The 20,885-nt window shown below is 48.2% G+C and overlaps 4 protein-coding genes, 1 long non-coding RNA gene and 1 other non-coding gene across 7 annotated transcripts; 1 reads left to right on the top strand and 5 right to left on the bottom strand.

Moving 5' to 3' along the window:
* The first annotated feature begins 115 nt into the window (after positions 1-115).
* LOC109758246 (T-complex protein 1 subunit beta) lies at positions 116-4,289 on the top strand. The gene is made up of 11 exons (XM_020317092.4): positions 116-262; positions 363-419; positions 757-822; positions 932-1,043; positions 1,217-1,345; positions 1,904-1,975; positions 2,247-2,362; positions 2,521-2,597; positions 2,760-3,245; positions 3,352-3,667; positions 3,749-4,289. Exons 2-11 carry the CDS (start codon positions 363-365, stop codon positions 3,893-3,895), a joined length of 1,578 nt encoding a protein of 525 aa, XP_020172681.1. The 5' UTR covers positions 116-262; the 3' UTR covers positions 3,896-4,289.
* Positions 4,290-4,322: 33 nt separating this feature from the next.
* On the bottom strand, positions 4,323-8,624 carry LOC109758247 (uncharacterized). 2 transcript variants are annotated; one of them, XM_045229116.2, is made up of 6 exons: positions 8,388-8,624; positions 8,167-8,280; positions 7,607-7,992; positions 5,342-5,432; positions 5,024-5,212; positions 4,323-4,854 (listed from the first exon to the last, which is right to left on the bottom strand). In XM_045229116.2, exons 3-6 carry the CDS (start codon positions 7,663-7,665, stop codon positions 4,765-4,767), a joined length of 429 nt encoding a protein of 142 aa, XP_045085051.2. In that variant the 5' UTR covers positions 7,666-7,992; positions 8,167-8,280; positions 8,388-8,624; the 3' UTR covers positions 4,323-4,764. The 2 variants fall into 2 exon arrangements, 1 of the variants encoding a protein (XP_045085051.2); XR_012183023.1 differs by lacking the exons at positions 7,607-7,992; positions 8,167-8,280; positions 8,388-8,624 and having other exon boundaries at positions 5,024-7,121.
* A 536-nt stretch (positions 8,625-9,160) lies between these two features.
* LOC141022119 (uncharacterized) lies at positions 9,161-10,226 on the bottom strand. The gene is made up of 3 exons (XR_012183024.1): positions 9,938-10,226; positions 9,757-9,839; positions 9,161-9,397 (listed from the first exon to the last, which is right to left on the bottom strand). It is a non-coding gene; the product is annotated as an uncharacterized lncRNA (long non-coding RNA).
* On the bottom strand, positions 10,216-11,098 carry LOC141020511 (auxin-responsive protein SAUR36-like). Its single transcript, XM_073498096.1, has 2 exons — positions 10,437-11,098; positions 10,216-10,343 (listed from the first exon to the last, which is right to left on the bottom strand). Exon 1 carries the CDS (start codon positions 10,970-10,972, stop codon positions 10,496-10,498), a length of 477 nt encoding a protein of 158 aa, XP_073354197.1. The 5' UTR covers positions 10,973-11,098; the 3' UTR covers positions 10,216-10,343; positions 10,437-10,495.
* A 1,967-nt stretch (positions 11,099-13,065) lies between these two features.
* LOC120961893 (uncharacterized) lies at positions 13,066-15,537 on the bottom strand. The gene is made up of 2 exons (XR_006664493.2): positions 14,205-15,537; positions 13,066-13,540 (listed from the first exon to the last, which is right to left on the bottom strand). It is a non-coding gene; the product is annotated as an uncharacterized protein (transcript).
* Positions 15,538-16,704: 1,167 nt separating this feature from the next.
* LOC141022982 (uncharacterized) lies at positions 16,705-17,976 on the bottom strand. Its single transcript, XM_073499273.1, has one exon. The coding sequence runs from the start codon at positions 17,974-17,976 to the stop codon at positions 16,705-16,707; it is 1,272 nt and encodes a 423-aa protein (XP_073355374.1).
* Positions 17,977-20,885: the final 2,909 nt, after the last annotated feature.

Here is a 20,885-nt window from a genome sequence, read left to right as displayed (position 1 = left end):
TTAGAAACAGGGGTAGGTTTTTTTAGTCGCCTAACAGAAGCGGGCCGAGTCCACTGGAGGCCCAGCGGAGCGACGCGCGGCCGCACATCAAAAGGCGCTAGTCGCTACTAGAAGCGCCGTTTGAGCTGTGTTCTCTTCTGCGCCACTGCTCCCCGCCGCCGTCCCGCCTCCGCCGCCGCCGCCCCGCCAACGCGTCCTCCCCGACGAACTACGGGACCGAGATCCGCCGGCCTCCCGCCCCGACCCGTCACCCGTCCCCGAGGTACTCCGCCCGGCCGCCCCCCAGTCCCCTTTCTCCGTGGCTGGATCAGCGCGATGCGTTCCTGACATTTTTTTCTTCCTCTCTCTCTGTGGCTGGGCAGATGGAGAGGGTGCTCAAGGATGACGCCATACAGGAGAAGGGCGAACGCGCCAGGATGGTGAGACGACCACCCAACCCCCCCTCTCTGATTCGCTCGGTTCCACTGTTGCTTTAGGTCGGTCGGTCCGTTCGTTCGTTCCACGGTGCTGCTCTCCCAGCTGAGCACCGCGGAGCACCAGATCGGGCGCCTGAGCGTTCCCCGCCGCCGCCTAGTGGTTTCGCTTCATAGGATCTGTAGGTTACTGTGGCTTACCGATGCTCTGTTGCCGTTGCAATGGCTTACCCATCTCCTTTTATTTAGACTGCAGAGGCTGTAGATTGCGTGCTTTGTCGAATCGTCGTTCAGCCCCTTTGTTATATGGGCTTCTAATTCATTCGGTTTCGTCTCCTGGCAGGCATCTTTCGTTGGTGCCATGGCGATCGCGGACTTGGTCAAGTCCACACTGGGGCCAAAAGGAATGGTATGTGTGTGCTGTTCTCAGAGAAATGGTGCATTTGGACAAAAGATGGCAGCCATTCAAATGCTAGTGTTAGTGTGTTTCCCTTACATGATGCCTTGTTTGTGTCCAGGACAAGATCCTTCAGTCGACTGGCCGAGGGCGGAGTGTCACTGTTACAAATGATGGGGCTACCATTTTGAAGTCCCTTCACATCGACAACCCTGCTGCCAAGGTCCTTGTTGGTATCCTTTTTGTTTGAACCTATTGCTTGGTGATGTTCATGCTAAGGCGATGCTTGTTTCTAGATCTGGCAGTATAGGCTTCTTATACCTTTTCCTGACCTCATTTGATTACTTGGTTGTATGGATGTTCTCCCTAATTGAAAGAAGTTGTAGTCCTTAATGATGATTCTTAGACATCTCTAAAGTTCAAGATGATGAAGTTGGTGATGGAACAACTTCTGTTGTTGTTTTGGCTGGAGAACTGTTGAGGGAGGCTGAGAAGTTGGTTAACATGAAGATTCACCCCATGACTATTATTGCAGGTAATCCTCATTTTAGACATGGTTTATCTAAAATGTTAGCCCTAACAGGCTCACATTTAAAAATTGTGCAACATCTTAATTACTACTTCAATACATGTTACTGATTATTGGGTGAGTAATGATACTACAGCAACACTTACTTAGCAGTCAGGACATGTGAAGTCTGAAAATGAGATCTCGTGCTTTCATACTTGTGTTTTTGAATTAGTCGTGCTTAAATGATTACAAAGCAGCTCCCTCAGTCTAGGAAACTTCTGCATTGATGCCATTTTAGAAGCACAAGATAGCATCTTGAAAAACCAAAATGTGAAAGCAGTGCACTTCTGCATTGATGCCATTTTGTCAATGGAGAACTACAGCCATTCGTTTTCTGTTCAGTTTCATGTTTGCTTTTCATTTCTTGTGTTGTTTTGTTTGATTATTTATGCAGAAACGATACACATGATATTTGAAAGAGAAAAGAGATACACATTGTAGAACTGTTTGCAAATCTTTAGCTTATCATTTGGTTACATGTGAACATCTCTAACGCTTTGTCATCTCCCTGAACTATATTAGGTTACAGAATGGCTGCTGAGTGCGCCAGAAATGCTTTGTTGCAGAAGACCATGGACAACAAAGATAATACAGGTCACTTATTTAGTTACTTTGTCATATATGATTTTGTTACTATATTTATGTAATCTTCTGTTAGTTATTACTTGCGTGGAACAAAGTTTATGTTTACTTCCTGGAATAGCTTATAGGACCTCTGGTATCATTGGTTGTCCTAGTTGGGACCTGGCAGTAATTTCAGTCAGATGTATAAATTTTATTGCACTCATTATGCTTTATAGTTTATGTATCAAGATTTCACCACCAGGAATATTCTTCTGACAATAAACCTTCATTGGTGCTGCAGACAAGTTCAGATCAGATCTCATGAACATCGCCATGACTACACTTAGTTCGAAAATTCTCTCTCAGGACAAGGAGTATTTTGCTGAACTTGCAGTTGATGCTGTCCTCAGGCTTAAGGTAAAAAGGGCTGGGGGAAGTTGGTCATACCATATCTTTTCTATATGTGGGATGTTGTTTGAAGTCTAGTTCAGTAGTTCTTTATTATTCATTCACATTGTTACATTCTGTTGGTAAAATGTTGATTTGATATCATCACACTTGTTCACTGGTGGCAGGGTAGCACCAACTTGGAATCAATCCAAATTCTGAAGAAACCTGGAGGATCTCTTAAGGATTCCTTTTTGGACGAAGGGTATGTTCTTTCACAAACTATATTATGGGAAACCTTTGCCTCCGTTTCGAAAAGAAATATATTATGGGAAACCGTAGTTCTCTTTTATCCCAGTTATATTATGGTCCTATATCAGGTCCAAGCAGACTGGTATCCGTTTAACATTCTGAATCTGTTTTGTAGGTTCATCCTTGATAAGAAGATTGGCCTTGGTCAACCAAAGCGAATTGAGAACGCTAATATTTTGGTTGCGAACACCGCTATGGATACAGATAAAGTTAAGATTTATGGGGCACGTGTCCGGGTGGATTCGATGTCTAAGGTTGCAGATATTGAAGCTGCCGAAAAGCAGAAAATGAGAGAGAAAGTTGAGAAAATCATTGGTCATGGGATCAACTGCTTTGTCAACAGGCAGCTAATCTACAACTTTCCTGAAGAACTTTTTGCTGATGCTGGCATCCTCGCAGTTGAGCACGCTGACTTTGAGGGCATCGAGCGGTTAGCTCTTGTCACGGGTGGTGATATTGCATCAACTTTTGACAACCCAGAGTCTGTTAAGCTTGGGCACTGCAAGCTCATCGAAGAGATTATGATTGGGGAGGACAGGCTGATTCATTTCTCCGGGGTTGCGATGGGGCAAGCTTGCACCATTGTCCTGAGAGGAGCAAGGTATGTCTTATTTGTGCAGCTCCTTATCATGCAGTGATAACATTGTATTATTCGGTCACTCTGTTTTATTTGGCCACACATTGAATATGTGCCTTGTTGTCTACAGTGAGCATGTGCTTGATGAGGCTGAGAGGTCCTTGCACGACGCCCTATGTGTGCTTTCTCAGACAGTAAATGACACGCGTGTCATATTTGGCGGTGGATGGCCTGAGATGGTGATGTCCAAAGAGGTGGATGAACTTGCAAGGAGGACCCCTGGGAAGAAATCTCATGCTATTGATGCTTTTTCGCGTGCCCTGCAAGCCATCCCAACAATCATAGCTGACAATGCTGGTCTGGATAGTGCCGAGCTGATCTCCCAGCTCCGAGCCGAGCACCACAAGGAGAACAGCACTGTTGGAATCGACGTCATCAGCGGCGGGGTAAGCTCATCGTGACAATGATTTTGTATCTGAACCTGTACCTGAGGGAGTTTGGAACTAACATGGTCCCCTGTTGTGCAGCTGGGAGACATGCAGAAGCGTGGCATCTGCGAGGCGTTCAAGGTGAAGCAGGCCATCGTCCTGTCGGCGACCGAGGCTGCGGAGATGATCCTGAGGGTTGACGAGATCATAACCTGCGCCCCACGCAGGAGGGAGGACAGGATGTGAGATACCCACGAGCTGTTTTGATTGATGCTGGGCTATCTATGTATGGTTTGCCGAGTTGTGGCTGGGTTACCGTGGGTCCACGGCTGCTTTAAAGTCTCCATTTCGATTGTCGTCGAACCCTGGCCCCTAAGCGACTGGAACTTGTTGTTGGAGTAGCTAGCGTTCTGTAGGGAGTGGCTTCAGTTTTCTCGAGTTATTTTCCACTAGAGAATATAGTGATGTGTATGCTGTAACCTTGTTTTAACTGCATCTTTGCATGCGGAGGCGCTTATTTCAGAACATGCATGCACTGCTGCAACTGTGAGTTTTCCATCTTGTCTGCTGTACTCTGTTGGACATGAACCATTGCTAGCAGTGTGTGTCCTGCCAAGGTAAGAGATATGTATGACTGAAACTGGATCCAGTCCTGTTTGCAACTATATACAGATTAATTGCAATCCGTGCTCTTGATTATATCCCAGTAAAATAAAATATAGGATGAAGTATGTAGTGCTGGCACCTGAGAATGAGTAGAGCTATCTAGTCTCTGCAAGCAACTTAAAGCCCCAGCCTTTAGTTGATGGTCTGTTTGAGCAGTGCCGTCTTATTGTCAACAGGTTACACATAGCTGGTGATCATTATCAGATGAGCAGCTGCCTCTACTGAACCACATAGGCTTACATATGTACTCATGTCAACAAGATAGGTTTGGTTTGGTTCTATTCAAGATATGTACTCATGTCACCACGTGAGATGCCGAATATCAAACAGATCATGTGCTCGCTTTTCAACGCCAACGATATGGAAGCAAATGATACAGATACAACAGACATTTGGCCCCGCCGCGATCTGATCCAAAGTAATCATACCGCAACACTTGCATGCGCCCATCACATGGCCCTGTCCTGCGCCGGCACGATGATGCCCTTCCCGTCGTCTCGCCTATAAATCCAGCCAACGGCCCAGCTCAACAGCATCACCTGATCGGCACACATACCCACCATCAGCTGAGCATCACAACATCCATAACACACTTGCTCTAAATCTCCAGCTGAAAACCAATTACCCAGAACCAGCCAACAATGGCCGGTGCCAGGGACTTGCTCAGCTGGCAAAGAGGGTGGAAGCGCTCGGGAGGAAGAGGCTCACCGTGACGGCCAAGGAAGACCAAGGATGCTGCACCTCTGCACCGGCCAAGGGCCACTGCGTCATGTACACGGCCGACGGGAGGCGCTTCGAGGTCCCGCTGCTGTACCTCGGCACGACGGTCATTGGCGAGCTCCTGAGGATGTCTCGGGAGGAGTTTGGCTTCGCGAGCCATGGCGAGATCACGCTGCCCTGTGACGCCACGGTGATGGAGTACGTCATGTGCTTGCTGAGGAGGAATGCCTCTGCCGAGGTCGAGAAGGCGGTGCCTAGCTCTATGGTGACGCCTTGCCATTACACAGGCTGTGTGATGATGCCTACCGTTGGAGCCAGCAAACAGATTTGCTGTTTGTAGCTGCTGAAGAACAGCAGGCGTAGACGCTGATGATGTCTTCTGTCTTGAGCAGTTTGCCTGGATAGTGTAAGAGAGTTAGATAACACACAATAGGAGAAGGAAAATTGTATGTAGAGCAATGTGATCATCAAAGCAACAACCAGCAGGAATGTGGTCAACCAGCACTTGCAGCAATTCTTCTCTATTTTTAAATGTCAATGGTTTCATACTGCTGCACAGATGTCAATGGTTCCATGCAATCTATCATCTAAACCAGGACATTACAATGATCAAGAATTTGTGAATTAGTGAACTGGCCAGGTGGTACAGGAGCCATTTTAGGATGAACCATCAGGAAAATATTTAGAAACCATCAATACAAGAAGTAGGATAAAAATTACAAAATGGAAGAGAAAGCAGGCAGTACTCCACAAGGAGATTTATTTTGGGGGGTAAAAGACACTGATGTTTAGCTGTTACTGAATTGCTTAATGTTCTACCCACAGAACTTTACAGAAAGTGTCGACACAAGATTTAGTAGATGCCTGTTATATATTCAGAATCTTCAGACATGCAGCTGGCTGAAGGCCCAAAGGGATGTGCAGAGAAGGAGCTAAGGAATGGCTACTGCCCACAAGTTAGGTAGGCCATCAAGAACTAAGATATGACACTGTTCCACAAGTTGTCTGTGCTGCATCAATTAAGACCGTCCCTTTCGCACCTAATAAAAATGTTAAGAACACGCATTCAAGTACAATCGCAAGTTCCAACTAAGTCAGCTTCTCATCTGAAAAAGAAAAACTGTTGACAACTATAGGCCCATGGTTTCCTTCCAATTTCTTCCCTCTGTCCCAAAATATGTGTCTCAACTTTAGTATGAACTATGTTAAAGGATGTGACAAATAATGTATTTTTCCCATGAAAATTGTCTCTTATCTACATTTCCTGTGACAAACGAATCTTACATCAGACTCTACAGAACTCCTCTCGGACGTAACCAAAAGAAATATTTCACTAGCTAAACTAGTACCTAAGCACAGAGAGCAAATTGATGGTTGAGTCCCATCGATGGTGCCACGCAGCTAGCACAGTAGCTGTGGCCATGCTCAGCAATGGAGCTCAAGAACGCCCTCTCGACCTCCTCAGAGGCCTCTCTCCTGACCAGGCACAAGACATACTCCATCACCGTGGCATCGCAGGGCAGCGTGATCCTGCCTCCATCGCTACCGCTTGCAAAGCCAAACTCCTCTTCGGACATCCTCAGGAGCTCGGCGAAGACCGTCGTCCCAAGGTACACCAGAGGGACCTCAAACCGTGCTCCGTCGGTGGCATACACCACGCAGTGGCCCTCATCGGCAACCACAGACGACGTTGTGCTGCAGCACTCGTCGTCGGCCGTGTCTGAGGCATGCTGCTGGCGTTGGGCTCCGGCTCTGGCAACCAACATCCGCTGGCACTTCTTGGCCAGCTGAGCAAGTTTCTTTGGATGGATCATGGTTGATGAGTCCGATGTGTTCCTGACTGGCTAAATTTCAGTTTGGCACTGAAACTCAGAAGGCGTGTTGTAGATTGTGATGTGGCTTGCATATGAGATGAAGTCTGTGTTGAGCAGGCCATGGATTTATAGTAGAAGGGGGAGAGGGCTCAGGGAAGTGCATATGCGTGTGGGTTGTGTGTAGCTATCAACGAGAGCGTTGGGCAGGGGACAATGCCATGAGTGCTCTTCATGCAGTGTTGTTGCAACTAGCTGCAGACAGTGTGATGAATGATTTTGGTGAGATTTTCAAGCACTATCCATGTCTGAAATGTGGTTCGGCTAGAGACCCTCATGGGCTCCTCATGCCATTTCCCCAGCAAACCCATCACGACGTGTGTAGGCGAGACGTCCAGCCCAAGCTCTGGCAAGTGCCAAACACTTGGCCCCAGCAGAACCTGATCCAGATCTCATCATGGCACCTCCAAAACGGCAGCAGCACATACACCATGCCTCCATGCCCACAACATTGTCTCCCTGCCCAACCATCACGTGCTCCACCATGTGGGCGCTCGCTTTACCCTTGATCTATAAATCCATGGCTAAGTGCCCTCACCACCACTTCATCCACAGATAAAGGCATTCCAAGCTCCCTCTCGCAGAAGAATTTCTCCCGCTTCCAGAAACACAAATAAGCCACCATGATGAGTGCCAAGACACTCGCTCGGCTGGCGAAGAAGTGGCAGAGGGTGGTGGCTATCGGGCGGAAGAGGCTGACCTGGTCGTCATCAACGTCAGCGGAAGAAACCGGAGGGCCGTGTGGCACATCATGCTCATCGGTGGCCGGCAAGGGACACTTCATCGTGTACACCACCGACGGTGTGAGGTTCGAGGTGCCGCTTGCGTTCCTTGGCACGACAGTCTTCGGCGAGCTCTTCAGGATGTCCCAAGAGGAGTTCGGCTTCGCAGGCGTTGACAGTGGCAGAATCACGCTGCCCTGCGATGCATCGATGATGGAGTACGCGATGTGCTTGCTCAGGAGAAGTGCCTCTGCAGAGATGGAAGCCGCGTTCCTCCACTCCATGGCGATGTCATGCCATTATCATGCGGCAGCACATCTGGGAGTTAGCCAGCCTTTTGGTGTCTGCAGCTCGTGATTAGCGTCTGCAGAGATATAGGAAAATAGGAAAAGGCAATTAGTTTATGTGAAGTATTTTGATCTTTGTTAGAAGATGGGCAATAGTAAGAGACAATGTTCTTCCAACGAAAAGAAATGCCAAAGCGGAATTAATGACAAGTCATTGGATAGATTCAAGGGTGTGGCCCGGAACACTCAACTGCCCAGCTAAATGCAAGGAAGATACCAGGAAATGATCGGCACACGCTATGCTAGCGACCATGCAGACCATGGGTGGACAATGAGATATGGAACTTCCCAGCAACTTGCCAGATCTGCAGCAATCAAAACACTGTTAAACCAACAAGCACCTAACATGCAGTTGCAGGTGTAAGTGCAAAGTACACCCAAAAGCAATGAAGTGAGCTCCTCTTCACCTCACCTAATTGCAATCACACAGTTGCTGCAAAAGCATGAACTTCAAATCTCTTGATACAGGAGGCTGAATTGAATGAAACGCCGCCATAAACGCTGGACCCCGGATGGCCCCACAATGCCTCTGCCCAATTCAGCAGCGAAGACTGTTGTATGCATCTTATCACCCAGACACTAGTCCACTATCCGTGCCTCCATAGTGCCATGGCCCAGCAGAATCAAACGATTACACTGCCTCCTTCAGGAGCCACCATTGCACGCATCGAGCTCATGGCCTTGTCCCCTGCCCAATGCAAATTAGTCATACGTCTATGCCTATATATTCAGGGGCTAGCTAGTAGTGCACCATCACTTCATCAACAGACTCACAGCAGGCTAAACATTTCTGAGCAACATACCTCAGAACCATGGCCAGCAGAATGAAATCTGAATCTCATTGCCTCCCTCCTTTGGGAGCCACCGTTTCACGCACCGAGCTCATGGCCTTGTCCCCTCCTGCCCAATGCAAATTAGTCATATGTCTATGCATGTATATTCATGGGCTTCATCAACAAACTCACAGGCTAAGCATTTCTGAGCAACATACCTCAGAACCAAGAACACACAGACATGACCATGATCCATCCTAAAAGATTTTCTCAGTTGGTGAGGAAGTGGCAAAGGGTCAGGACAATATCCAGCGACAACAAAGCAGGCTGCACGACACCACAGGGCACAGATAAAGGCCACTACACCGTGTACATGGCCAATGCCAGGAGGTTTAAGTTCTCCTTGACTTACCTCAACAAGACGATCTTCGGCGAGCTGCTAAGGATGCCCCAGGAGGAGTTTGGGCTTACATGCGATGGCAGGATCACACTGCCCTTCGATGCAGTGGTCATGGAGTATGCCATGTGCTTGCTCAGAACAAATGCATCAGAGGAAGTAGAGAGGCCGTTCCTGAGCTCTATAGTGATGCCTTGCCAAATCCAAGTATAGTACGGTGTCACTGCACCAGCAGCTTGCAGTTTGTAGCTCCTGAATATATGCCAAGCTTTTCCCTCAATTTTGCATGTTTTTCCATGATGTAAAATAGTTCAACACCGCAGAATGGAAATTACATATTAGCATACCAGCTTATTGCATCCTACAAACTACCATTAACTACAAGTCTACAACCATATATCATTAGGACATAGGGCGCAAGAAAGCAATTTACTTTAACCTCGGGATTCAGAGTATAAAAGCTAACGCCTAACAAGCAGCACTACCATTAAGAGAATCAAAGATGTGATTATATTGTATGCTAAATAAATTTAAAAAAAAATATAATTTTCTGTTGCACTTATCTTCCAAAAAGTGTACTGAATCTGTATACAAGAACAACAAATACATACCCTTTTCAGAAGAAAATAGTCCAAGGAAGTTACCGTACTACAATATGTTCAACAATAGGATTTATTTGATTTCTGGGTATTGTCTACAAAACAGAAGATCGAAAGCAAATATCAGGTAGATGTGTGATATCCTACTTTCTTCAGAAATTGTTGAGTTTCTTCCCAAACTGAACTGATGTACCACAAAAGGCAGTTAGGGCATATTCCGGCCTGCATTTTCACTTGGAGTGTGGCGAGCTGACGAGAGGCCACCCAGCTCACGCAAGTAGTCTCCGGCACAATTGAAATGGTACCCAGAAGCACACACTTCCAATGGCAGGCGCTTGAAGCGTTCATCTTCCAGGCAACAGACTGCAGTTCCTACCTCAAGAACCTCTAACCAGCTCAACCCACCTCCATCTGGGACACACGATTCAGTTCCGACAGTTCTAGGTACAGTATGCTGATCATTCATCCAATCCTCCTTCCGCATTCCCTTCGCTGCGCCATCACCATGTTCTGCCACCTTCTGGTCAGGCACATCCTCTCCTGTTTCCTTCCCCCACATATCATACCGATAAACTTTCTTCAGTACTCTATACGGCGAACTGCAGCAAAGGCCAAAGTATGTGTCAAATAGCCAAATTTCTCTCAGTAAAATAGTATTTTTTGTATCATTTCTCGTGATAGTAGGATCTTACATCAGACTGTACAGGGATCTTCAGGTTCTAACAAAAATAATCACCAGACAAGCTAGTAGCTAAGTACAAAGAGCAAACTGATGGCTGAGTCCCATCGATGGCGCCACACAACTAGCACTGTAGTTGTGGCAATGCTCAGCGATAGAGCTCAAGAAGGCCCTCTCAACCTCCTCAGAGGCCTCTCTCCTGACAAGGCACAAGACGTACTCCATCACCATGGCATCGCAGGGCAGCGTGATCCTGCCTCCATCGCTGCCGCTGGTGAAGCCAAACTCCTCCTTGGACATCCTCAGGAGCTCGGCGAAGACCGTCGTCCCTAGGTACGCCAAAGGGACCTCAAACCGTTCTCCGTCGGCGGCGTACACCACACAGTGGCCCTCATCAGCAATCATAGACGGTGTTGTGCTGCAGCATTTGTCGTCGGCCGTGTCCGTGTTTGAGGCATGCTGCCGGCGGAGGGCACCGGCTCCGGCTCCGGCAGCTAAAATCCGCTGGAACTTCTTGGCTAGCTGAGCAAGCTTATTTGGGTGGATCATGGTTGAGTCTGATATGTTCTTGGATGGCTAAATTTCAGTTTGGCTCTGAAAGTCTAAAGGTGTGGTGTAGATTGTGATGTTGCTTTGTAGATGAGATGAAGAAGTTTGTGTTGAGCAGGCCATGGTTTTATAGTAGAAGGAAGAGAAGGGCTCATGGCAGTGGGTTGTGTGTAGCTATCAGCAAGAGCGGTGGGCAGGGGACAGGGCCTTGACCCTTGAGTGCTCTCCATGCAGTGTTGTTGCAACTAGCTACAGACAATGTGATGAATGATTTTGATGAGATTTTCAAGCACCATCCATATCTGGAATGTTGTTCGGTGAGAGAGCCCCATGGGGTCCTCGTGCCATTTCCCCAGAAAACCGATCACCACGGCTAGCTGTACAGGCAAGGCATCCAACCCCAGCTCGGCAAGTGCCAAACACTTGGCCCCAGCAGAACACTTGATCACCATCCATCTCTGAAATGTGCTTCTGGATATAGAACCCCATGGGGTCCTCGTGCCATTTCCCCAGCAAACCCATCACGACGCGTGTAGGCGAGACGTGCAGGCCAAGCTCCGGCAAGTGCCAAACACTTGGCCCCAGCAGAACCTGATCTAGATCACATCATGGCACCTCCAAACCACAGCACCACATGTAGCATTGCACATGGCACTTGTTAGAGACACTGTTCTTTCAATGTGTATATGAAAAAAATTCAAAGATAAAATGATCGATCACATATTTTTTGGACCTAAGCATGAAGCATTGTTGAAAACATTTCTGCACAGTTATATGACCTCAGATCCAAAACTAGTACAAAGGAACATTGGCGTGGGCTGGAAAATATTCACAGATGGAGAAGGAAACTGACCATTTGTAGAAAAGCTGCTGCGTTTTGTTCAACCAAAGATAATACTGCTGAATTATATTTGAATCAGACCAGAAAACCTGCGAATGTACAGAAACAGAGGGTACTGAGACATTTTCCTTTCAGTGTATATATATATTAAATGAGCTCATCCACATCCGTGTTTGGCCAAACTAAATATAACTAGTTATATCCCTGTCATGGACAATGCAAGAAAACTATTCATGATTTCAGGTCTAAGAAATGAGCCTTGCGTTGCAACTTCATTACCACAGTACTACTCCCTAGAGATGGACTCGAAGTCAATTGGAAAATGCAGTAGAGATACCATGAATGGATGTCACATGCAATGCTAGAAATCATGCAGACCGTGAGATAGGGAGCTGTCAGGCAACTTGCTAGATTTGCAACAATCAAAGCACTGCTGAAGCAACCAACAAACACCTAGCATGCAGCTGCAGCTGTAAGTGCAAAGAATACACACCCAAAAGCATATGCGGTATCCCACTGTGAGGCTGGCTCTTGACCTCACCTATTCAGAGATGATTGCTCTATACCTCTGCCCACTTCAGCACCAAGAACCATAGTATGCAGTTGACTGCCCAGCCACTAGTCCACTAGCTTTGCCCCAAGTGCCATATGGCCCAGCCATATCTGATCTGAATCTCACTGCCTCCCTTCGGAGCGACTGTTGCACACACCAAATTCATGGCCTTGTCCCCTGCCAAATGCTAAGATGTTAAATCTCAGTGCTTCAACAACAGCCACAAAACAAGCACCGCTGAGCAGCAACATACCTGAGACTAGAACCGAGAACCAGCCATGATCTTGTTTTGCTGTAATAGTCAGGAACTAAATTGCATAGTGATACATAACTTTTACTTGTATGCTTAATGCTTCATCAGCATTAAGATCTTAGTTTTTAAGATATGCAAACAAGCTCAATTCTCTGTCTAGTTAGATCAAACGGTTACTGGTCAACTTAAGCGAAAAAATCGTCACACCTTCAGCGGCATTGTTACCCCATTTCAGATATAAAACCAATCAGAAGGAAACTGTTTACCCCATTTCAGATGTAAAACCAATCAGAAGGAAACTAACAACCATAATGGGAAAATAATGTTACAAATGACACAAGACTGAGACAATAATAAAAAGACAAGACCAACGAGAAGATAAAAAGAGTGGACCCACAACAGATAAGTACTCAAGCTAAGAAGCAAAGTGACTCAATGACGCACAGTAAAATAGCAACCTCCAGAAAGATAAAGCTCATGACTTTGTCTCTTGCCAAATAGGCATACATCTGTTACACTCGTTAGCCGTAGCTTATGACTCCAGTATTCCCTTGCTACCCTAAAAAGCTCATCTCATTGAAAGAAATACACCATGATCATTTCAAATAGGCTGATTCAACTGGCAAAGAAGTAGTCATGTCATCACCTCTCTCTTTCTGCCCTTCCCTTGTAGCCATCAATGCCGGCACTTACCCTCGAGATACAGTATCTCACAGTTGTCAATTCTGCAAACTAGAGACTTCTTCTCATCCTTGATAGAAAGTAGAATGCCTCTATCTCTGCAAGTTTTTCCCCATCACCATTAATCAGAGCTTCTTTATATGATCGCAATGCTGTGACAAGAACAGAGTGAGTTTCTTCTGTGCCCACAGGGTCATCATCCGCAACATTGTCTCAAGTAACTTTGGTTTCCAAATCCTCCTGAGACATAAAATGACTTCAGTGTAAGTAAGGATTCAAGTGTTTGTATAGACCAATCGTAGAAGGTCATAGATTCCAATGGTACAACACAGATCTTTAGAAAAAATAGTACGAGACAGATTTAATTGGCAACGAGTGAAGCAATGGAAGTGAAATGAGATGTGTAAAATGTAAATACATCAAGGCCTTATAGTGGTCAGGATTACAAAGCATTGTGTAGACAGTATTTTAATGGAGAGACATTCTAGCCTAAGATACTATCAGTGCACAGATATCATATAATCTGCAATGACCACATGCAAAAAAAAAAAAAGAATCCTTGTATAAAATCTGCAATTGAGAACTTGTATTATGAGTTACACAACATAATGCTACTGTGACTAGAGTAAGAATTAAGTCATTGCTCTATAACCAACTCAAAAACAATTGACCAACCAGACTTGTACAAACTCTTTTTTTCTATCAATGCATCGAGACGCAAGACTTTTTTTTGTTTTCTCATGAAAAAATGCTAGCAAAACATGAAACTGAAGGCAGATTTTCACACCTATACAATAATCAATTGATCTCAAGTAACTTAAATGCATATGATGCAATGACCAAACTCCGGGGGGGGGGGGGGGGGGGGGGGAATTTCGCTAGTGTCTTGGAAGCATGGGCTCACCTTGTTGCATACCAAAGAAGGCGGGCACGCCATGATGTAGGGATGGACACTATGATCAAAGAACTTGTTTACCTTGTCTGTTTCCAGGCACAAGGATAGGCAGCACCTGGTATACCCATCATAACAAAGAGACAGGTACAGAAAATCACCTATGACCTCCGCAGGATGCACAATGACATCATGATACTCTTGTGAACACATAGAGAAATCAACAAATTCACTCAGTGCGAAAATCTTGTGCAGCATCCATTTCTCAACGCCGTCACCATCGGCTCTCCGAAACCAAACAGCGAGCATTCCTTTGCTTGCAAGAAAGTGATCTATGAAAACCAAAGACAGCCTCCCATCCTTGGTCAGGCCAAGCTTAAATTCTGTGGAGCCCATATCTTGCAATGGCGGCGGCAAATCCATTCGAGATAACCGCAGCGTCCCAGTGTCGAGGACGACTATATATGGTTGACTAAAGTGTTTCCAGTAAACTAATCTATCAAATTCATTCAGCGGCATAGCAGTGGACTTATCATGCCCAGGCTGCGGCACTGAGGTGTCCACCCACGGGAAACACTGCCACTCCCTGCTGTCCGATGAGAAGACAGAGAAGCGGGCCAGCGTCCTCCGCCGCCGCCTCCGGCGACGAACACATACCACACGGAACAACCTCCGGTCCTCTTCCGAGAAGATGATGCGGAAATCAAGATAGCAGGGATCGCAGGCCTCCTGAGGCGGGTAGGGGAAGATATGCAGCACCTGCGTGAGGGGGTTGTAGGCAGCGATCTGGTCGGTGTTCTCGTTGTGGAGGAAGACGTAGCCGGAGCAGCAGCCGTTGAACGCCCACCTACTGTCGTCACCGTCCTCCGGTAGGCGGGTGAAGAAGAAATCGGAGCCGCGGACAGCAGCGGCGAGGTCGGGGTCGGAGCGGCTTCAGAAGGGGATGAAGGCAGGGAAGGCGGTGCGGCAGGGGTCAGTGAAGTAGCCAAGGAGCTGTGGCGGGTGGAGCGCCCGGAAGCGGCGGCGGAAGGCGGGGGAGGAGCGGACGGCGCGGAGGAAGGTGCGGCAGGCGAGGGCGGCGCGGACGAGGCTCGGGAGGGAGGGGAGGCGTACGAGGATCTCGCGGAGGAGGTCGTCGGTGATGGAAGTGATGGTGGTGGCGGTGGCCGCTGGATCATACTTCGCCGATGCAGGCGACGGCGCCGGCGCCGGTGGCTCTACTTGGGGGGCCATGTCTGCCTAGTTCGAGCTCCAGCGGCGGCGGCGCAGTTCGGCTCGGATTTTCCTTGAGAACGGGATTACGGAAGGTAGGTAACGGCAGACGCGTGGGCTGTGGGGCAAAAGGCCGGCCCACTAACTCATCGGACGGCAATGATTGGGCGCTGCTCATCGCATAGTTTTTGTTTTGGAGGCATGGCTACGTTTTTAGTTACTCCCTCCCTCACCGGACAAGAGAAGTATACCCTAAAGAGTCCTTAAAAAAAATACCGAGTCAATTAGGGCATTTTCAACAGTTGTAAGATAGATGTTGATAAATTCGCCGCATAGGACATAGTGATGATGTTGCATGTAATAAATGTGGAGAGAGAGCAAAGTTGTATATAGATTCACCAACAACCTTTGCACAAGCTCCAAGGTGAAATAGAGAGCAATCACATTTATTTTCTCACCATCTATTGAATACCTTAGATACAATCCATTGGAGTAGCTTGTTGATTGATGACATGGACATGGACATTTTTACCCATAAGACTGACATACAACCTGTTGGAGATGCCCTTAGCACTCAAAAAAATTGCTTAAATAAATTAGCACTAAAAAAGTCAACTAATTTGGATCGAAGCGAATATGTTTTTTAATTGGAGGCATCCATTGTAGGTGCATGCTTATGATGAACAAAGTTCATTCCTTGCGTGCCAGATTCTCAACACCAACATGAAGAAATTCATATCGCATGTAAGATCCATTATGGTCTGATGTGTTCCATACAACTTATATTCAGAAGAGACCAACAATCTGCCATACGGAGCCAAAGTTCTCTTGCATATTTGCACCTGCACAAAAGCGTGAAAGCGTGTCTTATCCATACCACAGACAGGGCAAGTGTCAGTGACCTCCAACAGACAGGGGGAAAACTGAAGAAAATGAAGAAGTCGTCCGGATGTTCTGTAGATTTCTTTCTTGCCTCCCGCGCTTCGCTTTCCCCCGTGTTTGCTTTTGTTTCCGTGATCAAACTAGCTTCATGTATGCTCCCTGGTTGAGCTGGCTTGTAATGATACCTTTAAAATAATTTAGCCTAGATATCCTAGCTTCGTTGCCTGTCATGTAAGGAGACTGCTACTACTAGAACTGGGTTTCTTTATATGAAATCGGAGAGGGCAAGCCTCTCTTTTGCTAAAGAAAAAATTAACTGCAGTGTAATCAACTCAAAAACAATCGAGCAGACTTGCAAAATATGAAATCGATGGCAGATTGTCACAGCTATACAATAGCCCCAGTGCTCTAAAGTAACTTAACTGCAGCATCTAGAAGCATATGGGCTCACCTTGTTGCCTACCAAAGAAGGAGGCCACTCCATGATGTAGGGATGGACAGCACAGTCAACTCTATGATCAAAAAGCTTGTTTACCTTCTCTGTTTCCAGGCACAAGGATAGGAGACACCCTGTATCCCTGTCATACTCAATACACAAGTATGCAACACCATCTATGACCGCCACAACACGCGCCATGACATCACACTCTTCTGAACACAGAGTGAAATCAACAAATTTATTGAGTGGATAAATCTTGTGCGGTATCCATTTCTCAACCCCATCACCATCACCATCGGCTCTCCATAACCAAACAGCAAGTATCCCTTTGCTTGCATCGCTGTCGTCGCAAACCAAAAAGAGCTTCCCATCCTTGGTCCGACCAAGTTTGATTTGTAGAGGATCTATATCTTTCAGGGGCGGCGGCAAATTCATCCGGGATAGTTGCAGCGTCGCAGTGTTGAGCACGACTAGATATGATTGATCTTTGTGTTTATCGTGGGCCAATCTATCAGGTTCATTCAGCGGCGTATCAGTGCAAAACGTGAGCATGCACTCGTCGCCTCCATCGTCCCCAGGCTGCGGCGTCGAGGTGTCCACCCACGGGAAACACTGCCACTCCCTGCTGTCCGATGAGAAGACAGAGAAGCGAGCCAGCTTCCGCCGCCGCCGCCTGCGGCGACGGTCGCAGACCACACGGAACGCCCTCTGGTCCTCCTCGGAGAAGATGAAGTGGACATCGAGATTGCTGAGATGGCAGGTCTCATGGGGTGGGCGGGGGATGATGTGCAGCGCCCGCGTGAGGGGGTTGTAGGCGGCGATCTGGCTGGTTCTCTGGTTGTGGAGGACGACGTAGCCGCGGCGGTCCCACCCGGGGTCACCGCTGTCTTCCGGGAGCCGGGCGAGGAGGAAATCGGAGCCGCGGACGGCGGCGGTGAGGTCGGGGTCGGAGCGGCTTCGGAAGGGGATGAAGGCAGGGATGGCGGTGCGGTAGGGGGCGCTGAAGAAGCCTAGGAGCTGGGGCGGATGGAGCGCCCGGAAGCGGCAGCGGAAGGCGGGGGACGAACGGACGGCGCGGAGGAAGGCACGGCATGCGAGGGCGGCGCGGACGAGGCTCGGGAGGGAGAGGAGGCGGAGGAAGATCTCCCGGAGGAGGTCGTCGGCGATAGAAGTAATGGTGGTGGCGGTTGCCGCTGGATCGTGCTTCTCCGGCGCCAGCGACGGCGACGGTGGCCCTACTTGGGAGGCCATGGCTAGCTGGAACGGCGGCGGCGGATTTATTTTGGTTCCTGGGAAGGAAAACGGCAGCGGGACGAAATATTTGTACCGGAAAATCGCCCGGGTCAAATCGGAACCGATACAAACTCAACTTTATCTCTCTTTTTTTCGGGAGGTAAAATCAGCCGGCTCCCCTACCATCCGATCGTGTTCACAGACAGACAGCCGACATCGTGATGCCACGTCCGTTCTTGCATGGAATGCCGGCCTTCCATGGAAACATGACTCGCTGCTCTCATCCGTCTCGCAGACTGCTCCATAGCCGCCGGCCGATCACATCAGCCGTTATCATCCTCGAAGCACCGGCAGTCGCCGCCCTTGCGGCACGGTGTCTCCGTCGCCACAGCAACAGTTCGCACGTGGTGAAGATTTCACACAGAGATTTAAACGTGGTTCGAGTCCTTTGTTCTAGGGGTAATTACTCCCGCCAGGTGTTTTTATCAGGTCTGAATGAAGATGCGTGTTACAATGATACGTAAGGGGATCTCCAACGCCGACATGCAAACCTCCCGCAACACACTGTCCGGACCGCGAAAGCCATACAACATGGGCCTGTATCGATCCGCAGGGCGGTACGGACGTGATTTCTCCCGCAAACCAGAGATAAAAGTGGGGAGGTTTGCGAGAGTCCGCACCGATCCCAAACCAGTTTCTGACCACCGTGGCCCAGAAAAAACCCTTACCCCTCTCGCGCGTTTTTGGTCAGCGCCGCTCCAGAGTGTCAGCGCTCGCATTCATGCCTGCCCAGAGCGGACGCGACCGCTCACTCGCGTCGGCATTGAAGCGCCACGCCGGCCAAGAAAGCGCCGCCCGTGCCGCTTCCTGGTGCAGGTGACTGCCGCGCGTCAAACGACACGATGGCCGCTCGTCCGTCAGTCTGCCACCTGCATTGATGGCACGCGGTTGCCGAGGCGTCTCCTCCGGCGCCACCCGTTCGTCCGTCTTTCATCCACCGGTGCTATATAAACCACTGCCCCGGCCATAGCCACAGTCATCCCTCTCCACACCACTCCCGGCCATGGATCGCTCCGCTGCCAAAGCTCTCTGGATGGGCTTACGTCGGAGCAGAAGAAGGCCTTGGCCACCATTGCTGCCGATTGGCAGGCCGGCAGGCAGCCACATGACGTGCAAATAGAAGACGCCTCCAACGACGAGCCAGCGCCACCCTCCTCTTCCTCTGCGATACCCTCCTCCTCTGCTCCACCCTCGCCAGTGCATTGCACCCTGACCATCGGCGAGGCCCATGCCCATTATATGGATATGGTGCGGATGGCGGCCGTCGGCAAGGAGTGCGACGACGACGCGTGCGAGGTGTTGTTCGGCGACACCTATGAGGAGGACATCGTCGAGACCGTGCCGCGTCGCCACGACCACGAAGAAGCCGACACGTCCGCGGGCACCGCTGGCAGCGAGGAAGAGTAGTGCACAGTAGGTCGCCGCCGCTCGTGTCCCAGGAAGGCCACCGCTCCTCCCCTCCCGTCGACGCCAAGCTTGGTGGGCTCAACATCTTCGGCCTATTAGTCGCTTGGCGGCAACGTGGAGGTGGACAATTTCAGTTCCCGGGGCTCCGGAGGCAGAGGTCACGGAGGCGGAGCTAGAAAAGGCGAAACTTCCGTTCTCTTGGTTCATGGCCAGATACGGGGACAGGACGTCGGCGATCATTTAGATTAGGTATTAATTGTACTCCAGAGCCTACCTAGGACCGCTTTGATGTATTTATACTGAAATCCATCATGTTTATATGAAATCAGGTATGTTTATATGAAATCAGGCCATGTTTATATGGAGTCCGGACTTATTTGAACGAATTTTGTCCGGTTGGTTTGAGTTATTGTCAACATGTATGCGGCTAGCGTTGGATGGCTGCCTCCCGCATTCATGTCTGCAGACTGGTCCCCCTGTCCACGGATGGATGCGGGAGGTTTTTTGCGGGCTGCTGTTGGAGATGCCCTAAGTCCTCGTGATGTATATGCACTCCCTTTTTGATAAATCTTCATGTGCTGCAAATTGCTAAACAACTACTTGGTTCACACCAGGGATCAAAGATCCCACTGCCTCACAAATCGTCCCTTGTTCATCACACAATAAGCAGATAAAAAGAAAGCCATATGAAAAGCCCTCCTCATGTTCATATCATAACAGTATATTTCGGCCTGCAAAATCGTGCCAAGCAAACATGCAGATTGCTGCTTAAGGAATGGCCTGCAAACTGAGAATGTGCCTAGCTTGTAGCCTTACACTAGACATCAGTACACAATGGGAGCTTTGAGTGGACGACGCACCTTATCATCCAAAAAGCATCCGTGTATATGACTGCACGTAATTTTCTCACCCTTATCCAATGGATAGTTCAAGGAAGAATTCGGCATTAGATATCACGAAAGAAACAACCCAGAAGATTCCACAGGAATTACTGCATCGATAAGACAACAATTCTATTAGAAACCAACAGAATGATTGGCTCATGATCATCTACTCAAGTAATCATATCAGCACTATCAGGTGTACAGGCGGCCACACACATCCATGCGCAAAATTAAATGGACATCATGGGGAGGCGCAATCCTATGATATACTGCCTCCGTTTCGAAATATAAGTCTTTTTAGAGATTTTAATATGGACTACATACAGAGCGTAGAGCTTCTTCCGTTGTAATACTTCAGAGCTAAATTGCATAGTGATATATAACTTCTAGTTGTATATGCTTAATGTTTCATCAGTGTTAAGATCTTAGTTTTCATGGTATGCAAACAAGCTCAATTCTCTGTCTAGTAAACATCAAACGGTTACTGGTCAACCTAAAACAAAATTGCTGCACCTTCAGCGGTTATTATCCGTTTCAGATGTAAAATCAATCAGAAGGAAACTGACTACCATAATG

This window comes from Aegilops tauschii, chromosome 5 (assembly GCF_002575655.3).
Source record: "Aegilops tauschii subsp. strangulata cultivar AL8/78 chromosome 5, Aet v6.0, whole genome shotgun sequence".
NCBI classification, from domain to species: Eukaryota; Viridiplantae; Streptophyta; class Magnoliopsida; order Poales; family Poaceae; genus Aegilops; species Aegilops tauschii.
This window is presented reverse-complemented; position numbering and strand designations above follow the sequence as displayed.

Bases quoted from the DNA above. Each gene is read 5' to 3' on its own strand.
- LOC109758246 (XM_020317092.4), top strand. From the start codon at position 363: ATGGAGAGGGTGCTCAAGGATGACGCCATACAGGAGAAGGGCGAACGC. The intron at 823-931 runs GTATGTGTGTGC...GTTTGTGTCCAG, and splicing joins CACTGGGGCCAAAAGGAATG to GACAAGATCCTTCAGTCGAC. The intron at 1,044-1,216 runs GTATCCTTTTTG...GATGATTCTTAG, and splicing joins TGCTGCCAAGGTCCTTGTTG to ACATCTCTAAAGTTCAAGAT.
- LOC141020511 (XM_073498096.1), bottom strand. From the start codon at position 10,972: ATGATCCACCCAAATAAGCTTGCTCAGCTAGCCAAGAAGTTCCAGCGG.
- LOC141022982 (XM_073499273.1), bottom strand. From the start codon at position 17,976: ATGGCCTCCCAAGTAGGGCCACCGTCGCCGTCGCTGGCGCCGGAGAAG.
- LOC109758247 (XM_045229116.2), bottom strand. From the start codon at position 7,665: ATGAGCATGATGTGCCACACGGCCCTCCGGTTTCTTCCGCTGACGTTG. The intron at 5,433-7,606 runs GTCAGCCTCTTC...TACACTATCCAG, and splicing joins CTGACGTTGATGACGACCAG to GCAAACTGCTCAAGACAGAA. The intron at 4,855-5,023 runs GTGAGCCTCTTC...TGTGCCGATCAG, and splicing joins GGTCTTCCTTGGCCGTCACG to GTGATGCTGTTGAGCTGGGC.